This window comes from Branchiostoma floridae, chromosome 9, assembly GCF_000003815.2.
Source record: "Branchiostoma floridae strain S238N-H82 chromosome 9, Bfl_VNyyK, whole genome shotgun sequence".
Taxonomy (NCBI): Eukaryota; Metazoa; Chordata; class Leptocardii; order Amphioxiformes; family Branchiostomatidae; genus Branchiostoma; species Branchiostoma floridae.
In genome coordinates this window covers 6,665,505-6,690,102 of record NC_049987.1, presented here as the reverse complement: position 1 = coordinate 6,690,102, position 24,598 = coordinate 6,665,505, and the positions used below count along the sequence as shown (strand labels likewise).

Below are 24,598 nucleotides of genomic sequence, written 5' to 3'. Positions count from 1 at the left end.
ATTTTGTCTGCTATGTTGAAATCAATAAAGGATGATGATGATGAAAACAAATGTTACGTGGTGGAGGGAAATATCAGCCTCTCTAGTGCGTGGATCAAAAACGACCCTTATTTATCGTCGTCAGTACTGCAGTAGTATTGTAATGTTTTTTTTCACTTATTAATGTTTTTCAATAGCTAGGGATCACAAATGTTATGTCAGTTCAGACCATAACATTGGTTAGCCTGTTAAATCTCGCTTATAGCAGCCCACCAATCATCTGCCGGCCCACTAGGAGAAGTGTACTCGCTTCCAACGCTTTGATGTCTATCAGACACCATCATCAGGGTTAGAATGACCACCTGACTGGGTCTGAGTACAATTCTGGTTGTGTTTTTGAAGAACCTTACTCCAGGAGTATTTTACCAACCCGGTGAAACTATTTACGTATGACTGCCTAAGTTTGTATTCTATTTGCCTGCCATGGGCTCCCTTGGAACCCATCTGTGCCTAAGCTAATAAGGCTCATAAATAAAATAAATGTACAAAATGTAAATAAAATGCTAAAAGAAATTGCACAATGACCACCTGGTACAATCAGAAGGATTCTTTTATTACCCCAACCGATGGATACATGTGCAATGATCCAAAAATACGCTACCTAGAAAACATCAGAATTATCCTCTTGCAGACGTACAATGTAGTTAAGTAGTGAGTGCTTTTAATACTTTTCTTCATTCTTCCATATCAACTAGACCTTTAAATAACTCAAGAGACAAAAGTATTCTAATAAGAGTGCACAAAGAAATATCTACTGTAGCTATATGAGGAAGGAATACAATGTATGTGAACACAAGTTGTGATAATCACTTATTTTGCTTGGTACTTGGACAAAAGGCAGCACCAAAGAATTATCTTTTGCGATTACAGTCAAAACGATCCTTTGCTGTTTCTTGTGCTTTCGACAACAACTAAACGTTGATCAAGCCTTTCTGGTGCTACAGAATCACTTAGCTTAGGTACAAAGATGCACAAAAACATTGTTTCACAGTAACTTATTCAGTAAGGAGCCATTTTACTCAATCAGCCACATTTGGTCCCATTCAGAAATGTGGGGTTTTATCCGAACAACAACAACAACAACAACAACACATCTCATTCCTAACGGCCTCCCCTCATACACAAACCGCTACTCGAAGTTTTCCTCATCAGGTCCAACCAATCAGAACACACTCCTGGCAGGCTTCTGCCGCAGCTCACGCCACGGAGTAGCATGTCCAAACGGGAACCTGGTAAGTACAAGAATGTAACAATCAACCTCGCCTCCAGCGGTTGGTATTCCAACCGGGCAAGACCGTCGAGCACCCGCTGAGCATCCAACGATCTTTTGGTGAGAGCTCAAAGGTATTCCAATGATCTTTGAATAATCTCCAATGTCTTAAAATGATCTTTGCAATCTTTCAGTCACTTAGCAGGTCTTCAACTGATCTGTCATCTTTCAATGACATCCATCTTCCAATGATCTCAATGCTCTTTCAATGACCCAGAGGGTTTTCCAATGATCTTTTAATGATCTCCACGGTCTTCAAAGGTCATTTTGAGACCTCTCACTGCCCTGTAAGATCTTCCAAAAGATTGTGCTATGATTTCTTGTCTGATCATTGGTTGCCCAGTGGTCTCCGCCCAGTGGAAATGGGCCTCACCCCCGTACAAGACTAGGCTGCGCTGTAAAATGGCTCCAAGCAGTGATAAGTACAGAGGATCATTCCTTACCACACCAACACCAACTTGTGAGTGTAAGTCTCTACCAGATTCTGTGGGTCGCCGGGAAAATAGCAGGAATTGGCCAGAAGAGTTAGCTGGTCATAGAGTTACCATTTGCAACCAACGGTGGTCAACCAATGGACTCCAATGGCCGGCAAAGTCCTCTACTCTGTCCAATTTCTACCATTTCTTCTTCCGTCCATCAACAGGTCTGGTAGAGACGGCTTGTGATTGATTGACATAAGGCATGTTGTGCTCCTTCTTCCCAGCGTAACCAGCCTGCTATACATATGCACAGTTCACATCACACAGCAAGGCTGGCAATAGTTTTTCTACACACCTTTTCCCCCTGCTCTACAAGATTCACCCCTACAAGGAGAGAGAAAACTGTATGTGTGTCGGTACAAAACGGAGAAGGGCCTAGCTACAGGAAAATATATGTAAACCTCACTGCTACAGAGGAACCAAATCATCATTATCAAGCGACTCTACTATCAAGAAACGACATTATTTCATTGATTAGCTTACAAAAGTAAATTGAGGATAGAGGCAACAGAGGATGGACTAATAGAATGATGCTAATTTATACACACTGCGCCCAGAAACATACTCTAAACTTACAGCAAATATATCCTCATCCGTCTGTTATCATAGTCTGTTCAGATAGTCAAACAGGAAAATCAACAAGCTAGGAATATATAAAGAATATAGCAAACAATCCTCTCAATAGACTTAGTCCTTCTAAATCACAGTTTCTTTAAGTATCTCTCTAAGACTCAAGTTGTACAACATTCTATTGTTACTTTATTTAGTAGCACAGCTTCAAAATGCTGTATCTATATTCATCATCACAGATATCATCATTATGGAAAAGAATCAAGGCAGCACTAGTAGATTTTTCTGAATTTTGCTCCATTCCCTCATTTGCATACACCTAGCCCATAATGCATTTGGCCCCTTGCCTTATTTCCCCTACATGGTTTTGATGGAAAGCGGGCAAACATGGCGACCACACGGCAGTCTTACTTCCTTCAAGACTTTACTTTTCCTTAACCTTGTCTTCTTAAACCTCGTCTTAAGAAGAACGTTACCCTAACAGCCATCTTATGTTTGTCGTGAAGTACAATGGTGGTAACATCATAACTTCCCTTCTTCTTGCGCCAGAGAACTTCCCTTTGAAAGAAAGCGGTGGTGATCTCTATACAAATGCGTCGGTGTGTGCTTGGTTAAGATTTGTATTTTCCCCATGGACCCACCATATCTACTGATTCGTTATCTACAATTTTACAAAGCCTCGAACTCGTCGATTCTCTGCTTGGTGTTTCCCTGTCGGATGAGCTTCAGCGTCTTGTACTTGTCGCGCCCGGCCTTGACGTTCTCGGCGTTCAGCTGATCGTTGCGCGTCAGCTTGTTCTCGTCCTTCGCGATCTCCAGCTCCTTCCCCAACTCCTGTAGGCGGGAAACAACAGAGGGTCGTTAGGTTCATCCATGGAATAAAGTATGTGCTTGAATGTTGCTTTGTGTTACCTATGTCCCAGAGCCCACTGTAAAGCAGTAGCCATACAATGTACAACTGACTGTTTAACATGATGGAAGTAAATACAATAGCAAAATAGTTCTTGCTAACATTTTATTAAAAATCCTCTTGTTCCTACATATGTGTCCAGAAGACTTTTTACCGTGCACATGCTTCTTCTGATTGCTCCTAAATTCACAAATACAGAAGAAGGAGGAGGAAATGTCTTTCTTTCATTCAGGTGCTTCTTATTCTGACTTTATTGTTTCCTTAATCATCTCATCTATATGTGTCCTTAGACTAGACTTTTCTCCAGTAAACATGGACCTTGTCTTCTAATGGCAAAATCATAAAATTTTCTAATATATATGAACATAGATGTACATGTAAGGAGAAGATAAACGTCCTACAAACCTTGAGCTTGTCCTTTACCATCTTGTCCTTGGACAATACAAGTACATGACACCTACAGTCTCCTAATTGCACAATCATGAAAACACTTATTGAAGGAGAACACAAACCTTGAGCTTGACCTTCATCATCTTGTCCTTGTGTGTCCTTGGTGACAACTTTCCTCCCATACTGACATACAGAGTCTCCTAATTGCACAATCATAAATCATTGAAGGACATAACAAACCTTGATCTTGTCCTTCATCATCTTGTCCTTGTGTGTCCTTGGTGACAACTTTCCTCCCATACATGACATACAGAGTCTCCTAATTGCACAATCATAAATCATTGAAGGACATAACAAACCTTGAGCTTGTCCTTCATCATCTTGAATGTCATTGTAAGTCTTTGGATAATACTTTTCTCCAGTATATGGCATGTATGGTGTCTCTCAATTACACAATACATATGTCCTACAAACCTTGAGCTTGTCCTTCATCATCTTGTTCTTGTGTGTCCTTGGATGATACTTTTCTCCAGTATATGACATGTATGGTGTCTCTCAATTACACAATACATATGTCCTACAAACCTTGAGCTTGTCCTTCATCATCTTGTTCTTGTGTGTCCTTGGATGATACTTTTCTCCAGTATATGACATGTATGGTGTCTCTCAATTACACAATACATATGTCCTACAAACCTTGAGCTTGTCCTTCATCATCTTGTTCTTGTGTGTCCTTGGATGATACTTTTCTCCAGTATATGACATGGATGGTGTCTCTTAATTACATTGCACATATGTCCTACAAACCTTGAGCTTGTCCTTCATCATCTTGTTCTTGTCAGCGAAGGTGACTCGGTCCTCCTCGGAGCCAGCGTTGGTGATGTCCTTGTTGTTCTCCAGGTCCAGGCTGGTGTAGTTCTCCTCTCCCTCCTCGTGCTCGGCCACGTGCAGCGCTGTCGACGTCTGTGTCGCCTCCACCAGCTTCTTCTCCAACTCCTGCTGTTCTTCGATCGCCCTCTGGAACTACAGGGGGGGAGGGGGGGCATTTCATTATACATTTGTACAGTAAGACCACACCAATTTGGTGTTCCTTCATTACAACCGTGCAACTGGAAAAACTATCACTATCACGCTTTCAAGTTCAGCTCAAACAAGGTCTCAAACCTATCACTAACTCAAGGAAACTGGAGAGGGGCAGAAAAAAATAACATTCCAACTGCAACACTGGCTCCCCCCCAAAAAAAAAATACAATGGGAGTTTGACCACCACAGGTATCATTACTTTTGTTGCCTTCACAGTGAAAGGTAATGTTACCCATGTAATGGGATCACTCTCCAGGCTTATTTTTGCCAAATTTTAATATCCTTCTACAACTCCTGCTGCTCCTCAATCGCCCTCTGGAACTGCAGGGGGTGTTGGGGAGAGGGTTATTTACAATCACATGTACAAACGTTATGTGGAAATCAGCTATCATTTTTGTGGAATGGAAAGGGAGGCCATAAAAGTATCACTCGCCCTCTGGAACTTTTGGGGGGTGTTGGGGAGAGGGTTATTCATAATCACATGTACAACGTTATGTGGAAAACAACTAAACAGTTATCATTTTCGTGGAACGGAAAGGAAGGGCTGTATAAGTATCTAGCTGTGGTACTCCAGGGGAATATTTTAGTCTCCAACACTGAAAAATTTAGCCAAACAGAAATTAGAATAACTTACAACTGCAGTTTTGTCACCATAGAGTATCATTTACTTTTTTGCCCTCGCAGTGAAGGAGCAATGTTATCCTTGTAATATAATGGGATCACTTTCCTGGCTTATTTTTACCAAATCGTACTATTCGTAACACCATAGGAAGGTTTGGTCCAGGCTAGAGGAATTTCACTACAATTACTACAAACTGTAGAGCTGGTAGTAAGATTTAACTTGCTTATCAATTGAGTTTCCTGACATTGCTAGATTGAAAAAATGAAGCTAGCAAACAACCAGATTATTATACATCTCTCTTAGTAAAGGACCTCCCAAAACCTTCTATACATTATGTCTTTCTAAATGAATTGATAAAACAGGCTAAACTCTGTTGAGTCTGTATTTTACCACCAACTGCTAACAAAGTCATTGTGAATCCATGTGAGTTGAATTGGTACATATGTGAAAAGAGATAATGATGCATTCATGAGTAAAGACAGAAAAAGTTAGAAACTGCTGTGAGGAAAAAAAATTGCACCTGTGGACGTTGTGGTGCACATGTATTTCATAGATGAGTTTTAACACGTGTGCACTCGTATCTAACCAGTGACACTGCGCAACAGAACATGACACAGCCACCATGAAATCAAATAAACTCCACATGAAGAAGGAACAGAGTGGGAATCAAACTTGCAATGACTGCAAAGTTGAAAGAGTGCTGACCAGCTTGGCCACCAGTTTGAATCATTTGTTCTCAGATTTGGAAAAGAAAAACCACGTGGATCTGAAAGATCTGACACAATGAAAACAGAGTCTGGCACACACAGTTTCAAGAAGTGAGTATAGCCAGGTTCAAGTTCTCTGAGGGTTTCAGCCCCCAGTCCAATTCCATTTCATTCATTTTATTTTACCAAGTTAGAAATCACACTCAGGCTATAGCCTTTTTTTTTTTCAAATGTTTGCTTTGAAATGTCCAAGAAATAAGGAAATACAGTCAAACCTGTCTATAGCAGCCACTCAAGGTTTATTTTTATTTTTTTCCCCAAAAAATAGCAGCGAGCGAATCCGTGAACCAAGAAATTAAATTGGTGTGGCCTTAGAAATCACACTCAGGCTACAGCCTGTTTTTTCTTCAAATGTTTGCTTTGAAATGTCCAAGAAATAAGGAAATAGTTTGGTGTGGTGTTAGCATTCGCCCTGCTTCTTTAACCCTGTAACCAGTACAGATCTGGTGCAAAAAGGCTAGCCCAGTAGGGTGAGGGTTAAACCTGTGTTCTCACCACCTGTACAGCCGTGCAACAAGGAGGGAAACGGAGGCAGGCTTACATGGACGTTCCTATTTGCTAGTTGCTGTTGGTGATCCTTGGCTAGGAGCAGCATCTTTTCCTGGGTAGCTCTTTGCTCCTCTACTGCTTTATGATACTTGGGTTAGGCAAGAGGGAAGAGGAGAAAGAGAGAGAGACAAGGTAAGGTGAGAGAACAAGCATTCATAGTCAGGAGAGGAACAGAGCAGCGAGACTGCAGACATGGAGTAGTTTGGTATCACATTGTCAAGTTCACAGATTTAACAGAAGATGTTAACAGAATTCAACACACATTAAACACACTAAACAAGGTTGTTTTGATTTAAGATAACACAGGAAGCTAACAGATTTCAAAATTCAATGTTCAATTTTTGGTGACAGCTGACTTCTCAAAGTCTATATTTGGTGATGGAAATGTTTTTTTTAAATTCTGAACCTCTGAAAATGAGTGTCGATGTTTCCTTTATTGCTGCGCATGACCAGTTAAATGGGTTTGCAGCTCTGTCAAATGACACCTTCAATGTCATGTTATGTGGAATAGGTTCTTGACAATGTAACACCATGAGTCTCAATAATATCTCAGTGTCCAAGATGTTCTCAAGGAAAAGGAACTACTTTAGGTTATAATAAAATATATAAGAAGGGAAGTAAAGCAGGATCAACATCACTGGTAAGAAGAAAGTAGAAAAGGAGACACTTAAAGCTGCTCTTTATCAACACTGTTCAATCTTAAGTTTTGATCCAAGCTCTCGTAGGTTTATACTCATTAATATTTCTTAGATGTAAAACCAACATGCAGGCAGCTGCAGCTATATGCATTTCAGTGAATCATGGCTTAAGCATTTTTCAACATCTAGCTTCCAGTCTCTCTCAGATAGTCTCTGTTGAGTGACCAAAGCTCACAGAACACGGCATTAGAAGAACACTTCTAACCTTGCCGATAACATTCTACAAATTGTTAGCGTTTTCAAAGTTTTTATAAGAATGGACACTTCTCCACTAGTCCACACTACACTTTCCAATACATGTACTAAATGTTACTACTACTACTACATGTTAGAACTCATGCTTGTTAGGAAGACTGAACTACATTTACATGTACATTAAGTTACAGTCTATGTTAGGACTTTAAAGATTACTATTACAAAGCAGTTCGATTTCATGCTTCTAAGACTAGACTACATAAAGCTGAGCATTAACGTTTGTTCTACTGCTACATTTAGTTGCTATAATTCATGCTGGTTAGTACACAATGTAAGTCTACAGCTACAGTTTCTTGTGAGTACAGAAAGTTGAAGATGCCGAACCTCAGCCTGCCATTTCTTGGAGTCCTCCTCCTTCTCCAGACGTTCCTGCTCCAGACGCCTCGTCTCTTCCTCCAGCGCAGCCTGCATCCGCGCCTGTTACCATGGTGACAGATGGGTTAACTTTACACCTGAGGTTTTATCGCTTCTTTTTCTTTGCAGGGGTTTGAAAAGGGGACTGTCACATCAGGAACCAGTGCTTGTCGTTTCTATGAATCATATCTGTTTCTATAAACCACATGGCTGCATTATAAGTTTGAGCCCAACAATCTGACACCTGTAAAAAGATGTATCACAAATTCTGTCTGTTCTTGTGCTTTATTTGTAAAGTATGTGTACTAAGAACCGGTTCTACCAAGGGGAAGGCACACATGTACATGTATGTGGACTATAATAAGTTAGATCTCCATGTGCAAGGATGTTATAGAGGGATAATGCTTTGTTTAGAAGGTATAACACTTTGTTATAGAGAGGATAAAACTTTGTTATTGGGGGATGCATGTTATAGTAACTTACAAAGGAGATAACACTTTGTTATAAAGGTAATACACAATGCACATGTATGTCATAGAGGGGATACATGTAGTACACATTGGTCTTTGTACTAGTATGGGGTGGTTTAGCTCTATATCTACCAATACAGCACTTGTACATAGGGCATGCAGCTACATGTACTAATGGTTAGAGAGGGTTTATGCAAGGGGATACAAATGTACCATGTTGAATTACATTACGGTAAACTACACTACATGGTTAGTTTGAAATAGAAAAATCTCCATGCACTTTGAGGACGCAAGAGTCTCCCTACGATAAAGGACAGGATAAAATAAAGTAGACAGTGTCTAGTTTGACAGCTCAGTTTAACCGACAATCTTTGCTATAATGTGATTCCCAGTACATGATGGTAATTATGGACAGACAGGGGTGATTACTGATGTGACAGTTCCCAATGGCAGACCAGAGTCAGGATAGAGTCTGTGGCAGGGTTGTAGCCAGCCTGAAATCATTTCCGTCCCCTCAATTTTGAATCCCAAGGTGCGAGAAGTTGCAATGCTTCTAAGGTGGTTCGGGTACATGCACCCCCTGAAAATTTTGAAATCTAGACCCTCTGAAACAATGTTTCCTGCATTTTGAGGTGTACATTTTGCTGGTAGACTAAGCTGCTCAATGGCATCTGTTTTGGTGAAAAATTACACAAGGGAGACATTTTTATTATATCTCGATTTTTGTCCGTCACAAAGGACGGAATGGTCAAAAAATTTTTTCCGTCCCCAACTGCAAAATTCCGTCAAAGGACGGAAGGACGGGTGCTGGCTACAACCCTGGTCTGTGGTACAGTCTGGACAAAATGAAATGGTGGAAAAAGAACCACTGCTGTTCATGATGTTACCAGTTCTAACTGGTGTAGATGTAAGATCCTTCTGAAAACTGAATAATTGTATATGTTATCAAAATTACAAAAACATTTTGTAAATCACTACAAAACTTAATTGTTTAGTTTTTGCAATATTAGTGAAATGCAAGTTTTCTACCTACACCTAAATGACAGCCCTTCATCAGAATAAAAATACCTATATTCCCTGACAGCTAAAAGTCATTCATTTATTCATTCATTAAATTTCTTTTCTTCTCAGTGGCGATCTTCAATCTCCGAGAGAAAATTTTCCTGTCGAACATTTTAGACTACATTAAATTTTTGTCCAATAAATTTTCTCATTTTTGAAGCATTTAGTCCTAGGCACCTACATGCTAACTAAAAGAGAACAATGCACCCAGGGCTGTATCCAGCTTTCATTTTTTTTCTGTCCCTCTCATTGTTTGGGAAACCTTGTTGTTGATTTTCCTTGTAAAATGTGTCATTCTAAATTAATGAAAACATTATTCTAATCAATCTCATGTACTGAAGTTCAGATTTGGGGACGGATGGGGAGCAAATTTCCATCCCAGGACGGAGGGATGGGTCCTGGAGACAGCCCTGAATCCACCTCAGCAAGGTTGTAGCCAGCACCTGTCCTTCAGTCCTTTGAAGGAATTTTGCAGCTGGGGACTGAAAAAAGTTTTCCCCATTCCGTCCCCTGGGACAAACAAAAATTGATATGTAAAGATACAAAAAAACTGAAACCCATGTGTTCTTCTTCACCAAAATAGATGCCATTGAACAGCTTAGTCTACAAGCAAAATTTGCACCTAAAAATGCAGGAAATAGTGTTTCATAGGGTCTTGATCTAAAAATTTTCTGTGACCCAGACCCCTAGAAATGACACACAATGTCACGCCATGCCTTTGGTGCTCGATAGGATTCCCATTCAAAATCAAGGGGACTGAAAATGACTTCAGGCTGGCTACAACCCTGCACCTCAGTACTACACCATGTGTACGTACGATTTCTTCCTTCTCCGCGGCCTCCCTCGATGCCAGTTCCTCCAGACGAGCCCTCTCCTGCTCAGCCTCGATACGTTTCCGCTCCAGAACACGGGCCTCCTCCTCTGCACGGCTCTTTTCTTCCATCATTTTGTGGGTCGCTGTCTGCATGTTTTCCAGCTCTGAACGACAGAGGGAGGAATCGTTTTGTTTTTATTTGGTTTGGTCTTATTCAGATTTCCTTTTTTGTAATATACACATTTCCAATTGCAGGAAATAGATACATGTAATTAATAATCAAAACTGGAAGTTCTGCTGCAGTGCCCAGGAAAGCCACAAGGGGGCCCATAGTCTCATCATGTCTAACTTCATTTGGCACCTGCCTACCAAAAGACCAAATATCATCAGAATCCATCTACCACTTCTGAAGTTATGCTGTTCACAAAGTACAAAAAGACAGACACACCCTTAAAAAAATACATTTCTGATGAAGGTAATAAAGTCATTCTGAGTATGACACTGCAAGACAGTCAGAAGTGCAAACCTTTCAACCATGGACATGGTGTGTTTTTTCTGAAAAGCGTCATGGTGCAACAAGCAGCTCCAGCAAACCCAGCAGGATCGGAACAAACATGCACTGTTTTCCACCACTCTGTATTTGAGTTATTACAGGGTTCTGACATGTGTTTTATGTTGCGGAAAATTTCCATAACCTTGTGGTGAAAATAGTAACCAATCGTGGATTGATTATTTCTGCATGTACCAAGTGAACCATGTCTGTCTACATGTACATGTATGTAACCCAAGGCCAGTAACCTTACAGGTACCAGGTTTCCTGTGAAGTAGTGGGCGGGCTAGGGAGGGGTTTTAAGAGCTTCTTTTTAACAACTTCCCACACTCAGTCACATATGAGACCATATTCTTGACACTGCAGCAGCGACACCTAGCTGAAGTGTAAAGTGATCCAGTCAGTAGTACCCTGAGGATGGTTTACGATGGTCGGCAGGCGATTTTGCACCTGTCTGGTCAGGTGCAAAGAATCATGACATCTGTACAGTTGTGTACAGACTTTGTAATTTGTACACGTAAATGTGTTAATGTGTGGTTCACTGCCTGGTGTTGAACAGTTGTTGCAAGTGATGCTGAAGAATGTGATGGATGTCACTGGAAACGTCCGAAAGTAAATCTCCGTTTTCATCAACACGCTTGTTTCAAAGGCTTTGAATTCGATCATTTAGCTCCCTGGGCGGTTTTTAAACAGAAAAAAACACTTCCAAAAAATTCCTAAATTATAGACATACTCTACAACATTCCGTCTAGCTGTTGCATTGCATTTGGACACCCAAAGTCTTCAAACGATCGAGATAAGTTACCTAGGTCGGGCAGTCAATGATTGCGTTCTGTGCCGCGTAGAACGTGCGTTCGAACTAATTGCCTACAGTGTAACAGGCATGTCAAGTTGTAGAGATTGAATTGTATTTGAAAGTTGTTGCAATTGAAAAAAAGATGAAGTTAAGATTTAAGTGTGACTTACCGAGCTGTCGCTGACGAGCCTCCTCCTCAAACCTCTTGAGTCGCTCCTCCAACTCCAGACGCTGCCTCTCTTCCCTCTCACGCAGGGTCTTCTGACGTGCCAACTCAGCCCTGAGGAGGCATGTACAACATCTTAGTTCTACTTTGACACATTGTCATGAAACATGGATCTGCCTGTCCCTTCGGAGATGTCATATGACCCATTGCTAATTTGTGCCACCAAAGAGCATGCAGTAGACAATCTATCTAAAGATGTTCACAGAAAAGACCAAATCTTAAATGTGAATGAGTGATGGAGGGAATTTTATTTTCCTGGTGGTTCTTGACCAAGATCTCTATGCACTTCCACAACTGCTAGGCTACCTGACATAATTTGCCAATTTAACTTTAGAAACTGTGTGTCCATCAGTCACTAATGGAGATCTGTATAACCAAACTAAACCAAACCAAACCAAACCAAACCAAACCAAACCAGACCAAACCAAACCAAACACCAACTCTGCTATCTGAGACTGTAACTGGCCCTTTAGGAGGCCACCTAGATGTTGGGCGGGTTGCTATAAGCAAGATTTAATCAGGCTACATCCTGACCTCTCCATCTGTTTCTGGTGCTTCTCCTCGCGAGCCTGAGCCTTCATCTGCTGCACCTCGATGGTGTCTGCCTTTCTCCTGCGCATGTACAGCTCGTGGTTCCCCATGCACAGCGCCAGGATACGCTTGTTGATCCGCAGCCTCGGCGCAAAGAACTGGAAGTCCTGAAAGTGGCAACATTAAAAGTTTAACAGTCACTCCAAACTAAACGTTTACCACAGGGTAGACTTCATGCTAGTACTTACATGTAGAATATTGTCTGGTATACAGTAGAGAGAACAGACTTTTATACTTTAATGAAGGTTTTAAACAAAAGTATTGAGATACTCAATACAAATTTATTCAACCAATGCAACTGGATAACTTTAAAGAATGGTTCATGTCTTTTGTCAGTGACTGAACAATAAAAATTTCATAGTTTTGGAAATTATTTTCACTCAAATCCCTTGTAGACTGTACACCTGTCTTCACAATTGTGTCTGTAGAAAAAGCTTTGTCGAGCAGCTAAGGTATTTGTGACACAGATAATGTATTTATTTTGCAGTCAATATTTACTCCAGAGTAGTTTTCTGAATAAAAGATTTAACATATGTCTGTTGCATATTCTCCAATGGCTTTTGATGGAAAGTAAAAATGCACATGCTTGGATGAAATGATATGCTTGATCAACTCTGTTTCAACTCATGATCAAGAGCACCCTCTATCTGGCACTAGAAAAACTGCAGCTAGCACTGCCTTTATGTGTGCCTTTATGTGTGATGTGCTAGTCTGATGTGCCCAGTGTGTATGTGTTTCAAATGTTCCATATTCTTCAACTTTCTCCCACCAGGATCTGTAAGAAGTAAACTTGGCCAAGTGTTTCTCTTTTCACATTACAATGTAGGTTTATGATTGTGTACTGTTGATCAATGTAATACCTACATGTGTACACACACAAAAAAATCATAGAAATGATCCTTTAGAAACAGGAAAAGGGCATGCAGTTTAAGACATAGCATAGCAAAGCACAGAAGCACCCTACATGTACATACACTTCTCATGCGCAGAGGGGGTCCAACAGTTGAGAGAAGCTCAAACAAGGTTCATACTATTTTCAGGGGAAAAGTCACAACTACATGTACAATGTACGACATTGTACGTGATGTGAATTACTGATTGATTATTAAAGAAGTGTCCTTTTCAGGATGCTAATTCATGAATTTCATATGCATCATGTTGTATGCCCCAACATTTCCAACTTTTGGAAGATGTGTTGGTTCAAAGCATTGGTTCAGAATGATGTGACGATTACTACTTTTTTGAAAGTTGAATCTTCATTTCATGTTACAAAATAAAAAATTGCAGTTATATTTAATCAAGCATCCAAAAGTTCTGAAGTTTGCAGTGATCTATGACCAGTGTTAACTTTTCCTGGATTTGTGCGGGATGAAATAGATCTTACACCAGCCCTCACAATCTTGAATTTCTCTCCTGACATAACCTTTTCTCCTAGTCTTTGTACTTGTATGAACCTTGGTCGACTTAACACAAGTCTTGGCCCCAGTGATGTACCTTCGAGTCTGTTCGTTGGAGTAACCTACTGATGCCTTTCTGTGCAGCGGCAGAGAGAGGGCGCAGAATGGAGGACAGAAAAGTGGGGAGGGGGGCGGAGAAAACACGTAAGGCACAAATAAGGAGGGGACAGTAAAGAAAGCAGCGATGGCAAACATGGAGAGCTACATACTTACTGTAATTCTGTAAATCTTGGAATATTCACGGTGGTTCTATTTTCACAAGTTCCATAACATAAATTCCATAAATCCAAAAATCATTACTGTAACTGTACTACAGAACTTTTCAGCAGCAATTTAAAACACTGTAAAAAACCTCCTTTACCTTCTGACCATGAAATAAAACCACCGCTAAAGTAACAAAATTTACAGTAACACATCACATTGTCAGTGATATGAGTTTATAAAAACAGCTTTGTTCTAGGAAAATAAAACTTAAAGATGAATGAAGTGAGTGCAGATATATCTCACAAAAGTGTAATGCATATCTAAGATCTACAAATGCACAGTAACTGCTCAACAGACACAAATAATTTGAAAGTTAAATTGAAACCAACAGACAAAACACTACCAATTTGGTAAAACACAAATGATCCAACTTATAGAAATGTCAAGAAGGAGAATATGCCAGCCATAATGTCTTAAGTATACATGTTGAACAATAAATGCTATCATCTTCTGAAGCTTCACACAGGAGAAATAATACATGCATGTCTGAAAGTGTGCGGACGATTTGAAACTGGCTCTATTTTCTCTGTTTTACAGGGTGTACCACATAATTGTATAGTACATACCGGAGCCTTCTTATCGATGGGTTTGATGACAAACTTCTTGTCGTTAAAGGAGATGTTCCTGATCTCGCTCCAGGGGAAGCCAATCTTTGGGGTCAGCCTGTTGGGAGGAAGACACAAGAAAGTCAATGTGACATACAATACTCAAGTCAAATTCAACACTCTTTCACTTTCCTGTTGGCCATTATCTGTATGATTCTCTTAGAACACTTTGTTTGGTGGCCTTAACAACGTATTTCCCCTCAAAGTGTAACACTGTCCATACTATATGGTCTGTGAATTATAGTTATCTTTATGAAAGCTGTCACATACTGTTCAAACTGAGAGTATCAGTAAACCTAATACCTGTTTCTAAATTGAAAATACATTCTACTTGTTGCCCATCTAAAGTATTTGCCAAAAGTTCCAGGTAGTTGCTTTCACTTGTTGTCAGCATGCCTCAGAATATAAGCTACATGTATTTCCATCCAAAAGCTCTGTCATATTATAACATGCCGTTGTACACTGTGGACTAATGTGCACTACTGTTTGTTTGCTGATACATATTGAAAGGTATATAAATATCATCTATATATGAAGTACAAAATGTAGATACATGTATCAACACAGGTCACTCCAAATTTGGAAAAATTCTGGTAACTTTTATAAATATATTTCTTCCAATAAAACCAAAAGTTGATGACAGAAATGAACAGACCAAGACAAATAGTCTTCAAATAGACTACAGCATATTTTTTACAGCATTAAACTCAAAGAAACCTCACTGTGCAGCACTTCACGACACATGAAAAACGCTTTACCACAATCTCGGTATCTTTGCAAATTTAGAGTGACCGATGTTGTGTATTACAATAAGACTGACAGCTGTACAAGTTGAAGAATCACTAATGTCTACAAAGCAGCCACAATACTGGGAAGAAAAAGGGAAGATAGTGAGTGATGTGCGCCGCAGCAGGGACCTGTGTGCTCACACAACAAGCGTCATCAGGGCTACGCGGTTCTTTCAAGCCACAAGGAGACAAGAGTGCTTTGTCTTAAACATCATACTGTCTTGGTTCTCCTCTTCAATCAAAGTCCAATCAAGGCCACACCAATTCTGTTTGTGGTTCATGGATTATGTTAAAAATAAACTAAAACCTTGCTAAACTGGAAGGCCAAAATGACCAGAGAAATTCTATACCTTTGTACACACGGGCTATGAACACAGTCAGATGCAAGTTTTCATCCCAGCCCTTTGTTTCTGTCTTGTGAAGAACCATAATAAAAGAATTGGTGTGGCTGAGGGAAGCAAAGCTTGGAGGGGGAGAGGGAGGTACAGGTTTAGTTTTTGCCACACGCTCAACCGTTTTGATGCCGACGATCACACGTCGGAACTGTCTGCTTCCTCAAAAAGCCTCCCTACATGTGTATCATGTTACACAGGGGTGGGGCCATCAATGGGAGGTCAGAGGTCAGGGGGTAAAGGCCAACGTTGCTACAAAGCAAGCACCCTTACAAGTTTGCCATGCTTTTGCCAGCAGTCGCCGGCGATGACTTGCCGGCGTCCCCAGCCCTATAAACAAAGAATTGGCTGGAGTGACTACAAGAACAAGTAAAGGTGCTGGAATACATTAGTACAACGAAACACTGCTACAGGGTGAAATGGCCATGACAGGTGATACAACGTTATGCCACAAGGGTGTCTACACAGAGCGGTGTGCTTCGTGGTCAAGTGTCATAATGCGCAGAAGCCACCAAACTAATACAGAGTTGTAACAATGAAGTTAATAACGAACACCTTTAAACCAAAACAAGTGCATCTACTGGGAAATCTATGCAGTCAGTGCAGAATGAGACGAGGCATAGAGAAACACACAAAATGGCGGAGTTCAACACAAACATGGCGGCCATCGTTCCCGCGTACGTTACTCACTTGTCGTCATACTCGTAGATGTTGAGTCCGAGCGCGTCGACGCCGAGCCACAGCTGGGTGCCCTTCTTGTTCTTGATCTCGAAGTAGTTGACTCCGTACATCTCCAGGTCCTGCGCAATCTTCAGGTACTCCATCATGGCGTCCTCCCTGGGGGTCAAAAGGCAGAGGTCAGGTCAGGATTAGGTCAAAGGTTAATTCCTGATAAGTTGTACAATGTCTCATGTACTGAGGTAAAGAACTTGCTTGGTTACAAAGTTAGGCAGTGCTCTTGTTGGTTAGCAGAGATCAATACGAATGCACTTTGTAAAAAAATCTGCCTAACTGATTTCCCTCATTTTCTGACTCTGCCAAAAAGGTAGTTTTGCCTAACTTGGTAACACACTGAAATGCAATTTTGGCCTCTGGCAAGTTCATACATCACTATGTACACAGTTCCCTATTTACAAGAGACAAATGTCCAAGCTGGCCCAGGTTATCGTGAGGACAAATGTCCCTGGCTGACCCTTCCTTCTGACCCGGTCAGAGGGAAACAAATAAGACTGGACGGCTGAAAGACTGATGAGACAATTTGTTTGTCCACCTTTGATCAACAAGACGTATTGTTTTGTCTACATTGTGACATTGCTGCAATGCCTGGTTAGAAACAGCCCCATTTTAGCCTGCACCCCAAAACAATACGATTTGTCACAGCTGTTCTACTCAATCCTGCTACAACAAACATGCAATGGTTGCCATAGCAACTGCATCATGGCTGCTCTGGGAGCTTTGAGTGAAAGTTGTGTGCGATTCTTCCTTGAAAACGTACAAGATTTTGCTCTATTACATAAAACTAACTGTAGTTAAAAAATGTAAAAAATCTGATGCCATAGTGTTACAATAGCAATGGTTGCCATGGCAAAAGCATCACTATGAGCATACAACTGATGCAAGAGATGAGGAGGATTTACCTTTAAGCATGCCATGGCATTACCATGGCAACAGCATCATTACGAGGTACCAGGAATGGAGATGAGGATTTACCTCAGCATGCGATGGCATTACCATGGCAACAGCATCATCATGAGGTACGAGGAATGGTGGAAATGAGGATATACCTCAGCATGCCATGGCATTACCATGGCAACAGCATCACCATGATGTACCAGGAATGGAGGAGATTAGGACCTACCTCAGCATGCCGTTGTGCTCGGCGTACCAGTTGGTTATCCTCTCCTCCCACTGCTCTCGTGTCATCTTGTGCTGGTCAATTACTCTGCAGGAAAATAACAGACTTTTAACATTAACTAATCTTTGCTTGTCATCTATCGATTTAGCACTTCACACCTATTTGTAGAATAAATAGAGAGGTTGCATAATGATTTTGAGCATAATATGGTTCTTCCTGGAGGCCTTAATCTGGTCATTTTTTCTTGCGGTAAAGACTTGTCAAAAAACCAAAATCATGAAAGTTCATAGACAGATTTTGCTGTATGGCATCCACAACCAAACCGCATACTTGGAAAAGAAAACATCACCTGTAGATGTAACAAATACCCATTGTTAGAAGACAATCACGGTACTAAAGTGGTGACACTGAAGTATTCCCCTCCTGTTCTACTGACCTCTGAGGTAGGAGTCTGTCGTTAGCGAGGAAGCCCGCCTTGTGGACTTCCTTGTTGTGGTCTCCGTACTTGGCCTGGACAGCGTAGGACGCCAGCAGCACAGAGGTCTCCGGTGGACAGTACACTTCATCAGTCAGGATCGCATCCTTCACTTGCAAGAAAAACAGGCGCTGGAAAGGCAAGGTGGGGAATTTAGTCTTTTTCAAGTGACTAACAGTACAGAATTACACTTAACACAACTACACAGGACACATTCTGGAAAATTCCCTAAAGTCCCTATTTATGGCATCCTTCACAGATTTGCACTACTCTTTCTTTTTCCTGAATCAATTCGAGTTTTCTGTGACACAAAACTGCAAAGAACACATTTGGGGACATCTCATGTCATCCTTTTCTTGCGTAACAGCTTTCTTGCTTTTTCTTGGCACTGGAATGGCAAGGGGGCAAGTAAGCTCAATAAACTTTACTTAAAATAGGCCACATAAGCTTAATTCAGAATTTATCATCATTGAAGATAAAAGCCTGTACCTAATGCTACATAGTTTCGGGGAGTTAATACAGAAAGATTCAGTTTGACGTTTTCCTCCCAGCCTTCTGTTTTTGTGTTATCCTCTTTCAGAAATGTACTTGAAAACGCCTAAGAACCAAGGAAATGAATTATCATGGCCTAAGAAGACATTTTTGTACCCCTGCCAAGAACGGCCATTGGACCTCCCTAAACTGAAGTGAGCAGTCGTTCATCCTGATCACCTAATCAGCAGAAATCGATGGGAACATTGGCATACTTCTCCGAGAGTTCAAGGCCCGCAGCAAAACCCTAGCCTCTACCAGGCTCCGTGGATCGGTAGAATCATTATCCTCACCACGAAGCCTGTGCGGGGTCGCTAAGAACAAACGAGATAAAATTAATCCCCCCCGTTATTTGTACAAAGGAAGTAGCCCAGCGCTGGAGATAATTTAAGTCATAAATCGGCCAGTGCCCAGTGGGAAACAGCTCGGTTTGGGACAAGGTCAAACTGGGATCGACAACAAAACGCGGCAAAAATGATGTTTTGGACGGCGTTTTTTGCTAAAATATAAATGCTTTTGAAACAATGTAGGCTAGAGTGAGGTTAATTTTGCGATGAAATGTAACATGATAACAGTTTACGCTGTAGGTAGATTCTTGTGCGGTCAATCTGCAGCAATCGGTCGCGAAAAGAGATCGCATTTCTGCCCTGTTGAGTGGGGCCAAGCTGTACCTTTTTGGTGAAGTTTGGAGGCAAAAAGGACTCATTTTGGGATGCAATGGCCGACCAGAGGACTTATGACGATACCAAACGTTTGATGCAGGACGGGATGGCTTGTAAACAAAATGTTTTGCCGGTCCCCGTGAGAAGTCCCGGCCGCTGCAGTCAAGACCCGTCACGGGCGAGTCGGAAAGTAATAAACCACTTCGCACCTATTAGATAGCGATTAGTGGACTTCAAAGAACGTAGCGACCCCGCACAGTCTTCGTGGTGAGGAAACGTACTCTTCTGGCCGGCTAACTCCCCTTGCGTACTATAGATTCTATTTGTCCAATTTCGACAATTAGACCACCGATCCACGAAGCCTGGTAGAGTCTAGCAAAACCCACCTTTTGTCATGATCTTAAAATTAACTCATACTTACCTTCCACCTACTCCAATCTCTTAGGTATGACATATATGGTATAGATCAATTTCTTCGATATCTGTAGATGCATGACAAATTCATATATTTATTGTTTTTTGTCCTGAATTCTTTGTATGTTTGTCCTCGTTTTTGTAGGGTCTGCCACTTCCAGCCCAAAGCTGCCTAGGCAGACCCATGTAATGACTTGTCTCATCGTCAATAAAGTCAATGTCAAAGTACCTGTGTGATTTCCTGGATGAGCTCCTCGGACACGTCTTCAGGGTAGAACTTGGCCCTGAACTTGAACTGTAGCGGGTTCTCCTTACGCACATCCTGGGACATCACCTGGGCAGGACACAGGAACAGAGGAACAGGTTAAACACCTATTTTTGAACACAGATGACAACCATTTGAGGAAAAGGTACACCAGTGCAATCAATAAAAACATTCAGGTGCACAGAAAAAGAAGTTAAGGTGCACGACATAAAATAAAGTTTGATAAACTGCAGTGAAACCAAATTATACCACTAGTTTTTAATTCTAAGCAAGGCTTTTTTCTTTTTTGGGGCACCTAAAAGTAAATAAATATGCAGTATACTAGTGTACAAAAAAATTATAGTAGTTACGTCCCTCACACAACAAAAAAACAATGTCAAATATTAGATTATTAGATGACTTTTTGTACAAAAGTCAATGAAAAATTACATTGAAGGCATGGAATACATTTTATCCTGTGCAAGCAACATTGCAAGCCATTAATGTTACAAACTTCTAAGTGTGCAAAGTCATGTACTACAAGTTGATGACATAATCTGTCAGGCTGACATCTCAAGGCCTTACTAAAGAACAGTTGGGTAAATATTGATTACTCCCAAACATTCTGAAACAAGTTTTTATGGATCATTGATCTGGAAGACCTTGAAAGTAATTGCTGATGTAACTGCAAAATGGAATTTTAAGGCCTAGGCTGGAAAAAACACGAACTGGAATATCCCAAACAAACTGAAAGATCAAACCCAAGTCTTATGGAATACTTGATATATACAGTTATAGGTAGTGAATACATCAGATGCAAATTTTCCTCCTAGCCCTCTGTTTTAATCTTGACCTACGACTATTGCTTTATGTCTACACTAAAATGCCCCAGAAACTAGGACAGAAAAAGGTGTGGCCTTATAATTATCATAAAACAGAGGTCATCACAGAAATATTGCCTACATGTCAAAAACCCAAGGGCAGCTCAAACCTACACATTCTACCTCAACCAGTATAATTGAATGATAATATGCTGAGACCAGGAAAGTGCAAGGCATCCATCCACTGTGACTCCCTCTGAAATATTGCTTGTATGTCAAAAATAAGGAGCGGATAAAATCTAAACCTTGAACCCCGCACTGTGCAACTTGATTATCATATAAAGGGGCACAGGACAGCAAAACCACCTGACAAGTCACAACTACACACATTCAATGCAATAGTGCAAGCACTGTGACTCTCCGATAAAATATCGCTCATGTGTCAAAATAACGGCTGGATAAAATCTAAACCTTGAACGGCTGAATTATCGCACACGGGGATTGGATCGCGAAATGACAACTACGCCAGGCGACGGTGCGAATACTGTGACCTCCTGGGTACACCAAGCTAGCAGACGATGATAAAATACTGTCAATGTCTCTGTCAGAAAATCGAAGAACAAGATAGGGACTGTCTGCTCTTCGTCTGCGAACACAGAGTAACCACCAGACCGTTTAACAGCCTAGGAACAAGTTTCATGGTGTCAGGGAGGCTGTTTTAACCCTAAATTATCTATGAATCACCTGAAATACTGTCATTGTAGTTGACACTTGCTGCAAATTGTCTTGTATCTCAAACTGATGTCCCATCCATGCATTGGAATGCATGGACAATACATCAAGTTGAAAGGAAGTCGCAATTTTGGCGACACTAAATAAAGCAGGACATAGGAATAATGCCCCCCAAACTGAGCCTAAATGTTGTGCTACAACAGTTACAGTTGCCATTTATAACTATACAGGAAGCCTGTATGATTTAGTGATGTTTTATTTTGAAGCAAGTTGCGCATATACAACTGGGTTGAAGGTCCCCTCCACTTAGTTCCACTACTTTGATCTAACAGGCCCTGCGACACACGCCTACCTGCATACCACAGGTGCACAGGCATGGAATATATCATTAGTCAACACCCCAAGGTGATAGACTGGTTAGTTATCTATGTTATTAGTACCACATGATATAGCTTAGAGCAATTCTGTCTCATAGATTGGGAGGAGGGCAAAGTGGCGACCTTATGTTTATTAGAATAAAAGGTGGATCAAAGTAAAATAAAAAGAAAAGGGACTTCGTCCTTTCCCTACCCAAACTTTAATAGAATAACTTGCTTAAATCTAGTTGAACTTAAAACTCATACATGCACATGTACACTGTATATAGCTACAAGTTATGTCTCATAAATATCAAGGGAAGTTTTTATCATGATATAATATAAGAATGGTTATATGTGTGATAACAGTATTTTTTTTATCTTGTCTTGTGTCGTTTTGAATGTACATCCAGTCATGAAGGCTGCTGTTATTATCAGTATTGAACACTTGGGAAGGAAACACTTTGATTTTTGGCCTTGACTTTTTATTGACACTATAGATCTAGATGATCTTCATTCGCGAAGCCAAGCCGAGAGAGATCTAGAACTACTGGTTAGGGTGTGTGCATACTCTGGCCCTATGTAGAGCCCCAACGGTAGACTATTTATCTAGTTGGGATGCGAACTTAAAGAAAGTCATTAGGTGATGACGACAAATGGAAGAACCAACAAATCATATTGTTGGGCCTAGGAAAAAAAATGTTGTGTTTCCAGTTTCCCTACCTACCCTAGAAAATCCTGCAGACCTTAGCCTAAAAAAAATAACAAGAAAAAAAGGTAATCCCTACCTACCGACCCTAATTTTTTTCAGAACTGAAACAGGAAACATGACATTTTTTTCCCTAGGCCTTGTGGCCCAGGAACCAGACAATTCCATTTGCCAGTGATCAATGCCAGACTGTCCCATGGACTGGAGAGGGATGCACCGATCCATTCTGGTCATGTCCAGGGTTGCCCAGCAGGGGGACCAACTTGGCTGCCTGCCGAACTCTGGCCATCTTCGCATGAATCAAGACCACACAGCGTTCCCATCACTTTAGGCCCAAATGGGACCTGATGGCATTTATCTGGGAGGAAAGGGGAACTGTGTGACATTTTCACTGTAAATGAACCTAAATTTTGGGGGTGCACTGTAAGAGCATGTGTGGGGAGGGTTCTGTAGTCCAACTGGAAAGTTTTAGATATGGTCTTGACACGTAGGAGCTGTCAATTCAGTCAGATTTAAAGCTAATACAATCAAGACCACACAACTGTCACACTGGCTAAAAGCGGTTTGAAATGGCCTCTGTCAAAATACTGTGAGGGGGAACTGGACTGTGTGAAAATGTTTTGATACTTTCCTACTGCTGACATTTTTGGGATGCACTTGTGGACCATAATGTTTCCTGGCTCAACATGCGATTGATGAACACACAACTCCGTCCAAGGAGAGTGGCAGGAGCTACATGTAGGCATGTGCTAGGTTACTTGTACACAAAATGTTATAGTGTATTTGAATTTTTGTCGACTGTACTGATTGTTGCCATCTGTAAAGTGCTAAATGAAGATTAGGGTACACATGACCTGAGAGTGAGAGTGACCTCTAACCCAAAAGTCATGTGACCCTTCTGAGCTGAAGAAGTATGGTGAATACCAAATCAAATTTTCTCACCAACAGCAAACTAGTCATGAGCAACAGTTTAATTTCTTAGATCCCAAATGGTTTCCCAACAGTTTCTAATCTGATTGATACATCATAAAAAATCTACTTTTTCATGGGCAGGTAAAATTCAGGTAATTCTGCATGTAACCTGCACTAGAGGGAGCAAAAGCTATTTCAAGTCCTCTTTAACGAAACACAACCACCCAACAACCTTGACACTGAGAAATGGCCGTGCATGGGGTTCTAATGACAACCAGAGCCAGTCTGAATTAACCTCCTCCTCCCCCTATGGGTCGACTCCATCATCAGACTGGGATTGGAGGTATATGCTTCATAAATCTCATGTTCATGCCTGCATGGGCCTTGTCATAGTTCAAGTTCAGAACCAGAACATACATAAATAATACATAGTACAGGTACATATGTACAGATACATATGTACATAACAGTATGACATGCATACATTGTACATACTGACCAGAGGATGGTAAGTAACATTATAGTCATTTGTCATGCAATTTCCTTTGGCAACTTGGAAATGATTGTGCATTGGGAAATGTATGTTAACTTCCGATATATCATCCCTTTTCTTTTTCTGAATCAGACTTCTGAAGTTTGGATGATTAAAATTTTGTACAAAAGTTGCCCTACATTTATTATGTTAACATTTTTATACAATGGGAAACAGGACAGGGAATGCATGAATCATGTAAATGAGTTCATGGTTGTGCATTACTTAAACATTCCTTACTGTAAATTGTAATTCAGTAACTAATGCCTACAACATGTGTATGCTGAGATATTGGTAACAGGAGCACTCTGTCTACACTGTGAACCACTGGCACCTGCTGTGGGTGTCTGTAGT

The 24,598-nt window shown here is 40.9% G+C and overlaps 1 protein-coding gene across 7 annotated transcripts in view; it reads right to left on the bottom strand.

Moving 5' to 3' along the window:
* Positions 1-571: 571 nt before the first annotated feature.
* LOC118422870 (radixin-like) overlaps positions 572-24,598 on the bottom strand; it is a 63,079-nt gene continuing 39,052 nt past the window's right edge. For 2 of the 7 annotated variants that reach the window (XM_035830695.1, XM_035830696.1), the window contains 14 exons: positions 20,168-20,272; positions 18,293-18,462; positions 17,860-17,943; positions 16,692-16,838; positions 16,275-16,331; positions 14,783-14,879; positions 13,990-14,028; positions 12,439-12,602; positions 11,849-11,958; positions 10,336-10,496; positions 7,957-8,049; positions 6,672-6,767; positions 4,466-4,681; positions 572-3,192 (listed from right to left, as the gene is read on the bottom strand). In XM_035830695.1, the coding sequence (XP_035686588.1) occupies positions 3,028-3,192; positions 4,466-4,681; positions 6,672-6,767; positions 7,957-8,049; positions 10,336-10,496; positions 11,849-11,958; positions 12,439-12,602; positions 13,990-14,028; positions 14,783-14,879; positions 16,275-16,331; positions 16,692-16,838; positions 17,860-17,943; positions 18,293-18,462; positions 20,168-20,272 (1,704 nt within the window). In that variant the 3' untranslated portion in view covers positions 572-3,027. The remainder of the gene's footprint in view (positions 3,193-4,465; positions 4,682-6,671; positions 6,768-7,956; positions 8,050-10,335; positions 10,497-11,848; positions 11,959-12,438; positions 12,603-13,989; positions 14,029-14,782; positions 14,880-16,274; positions 16,332-16,691; positions 16,839-17,859; positions 17,944-18,292; positions 18,463-20,167; positions 20,273-24,598) is intronic. The other 5 variants (XM_035830698.1, XM_035830699.1, XM_035830702.1 and 2 more) reach the window with 4 other exon arrangements.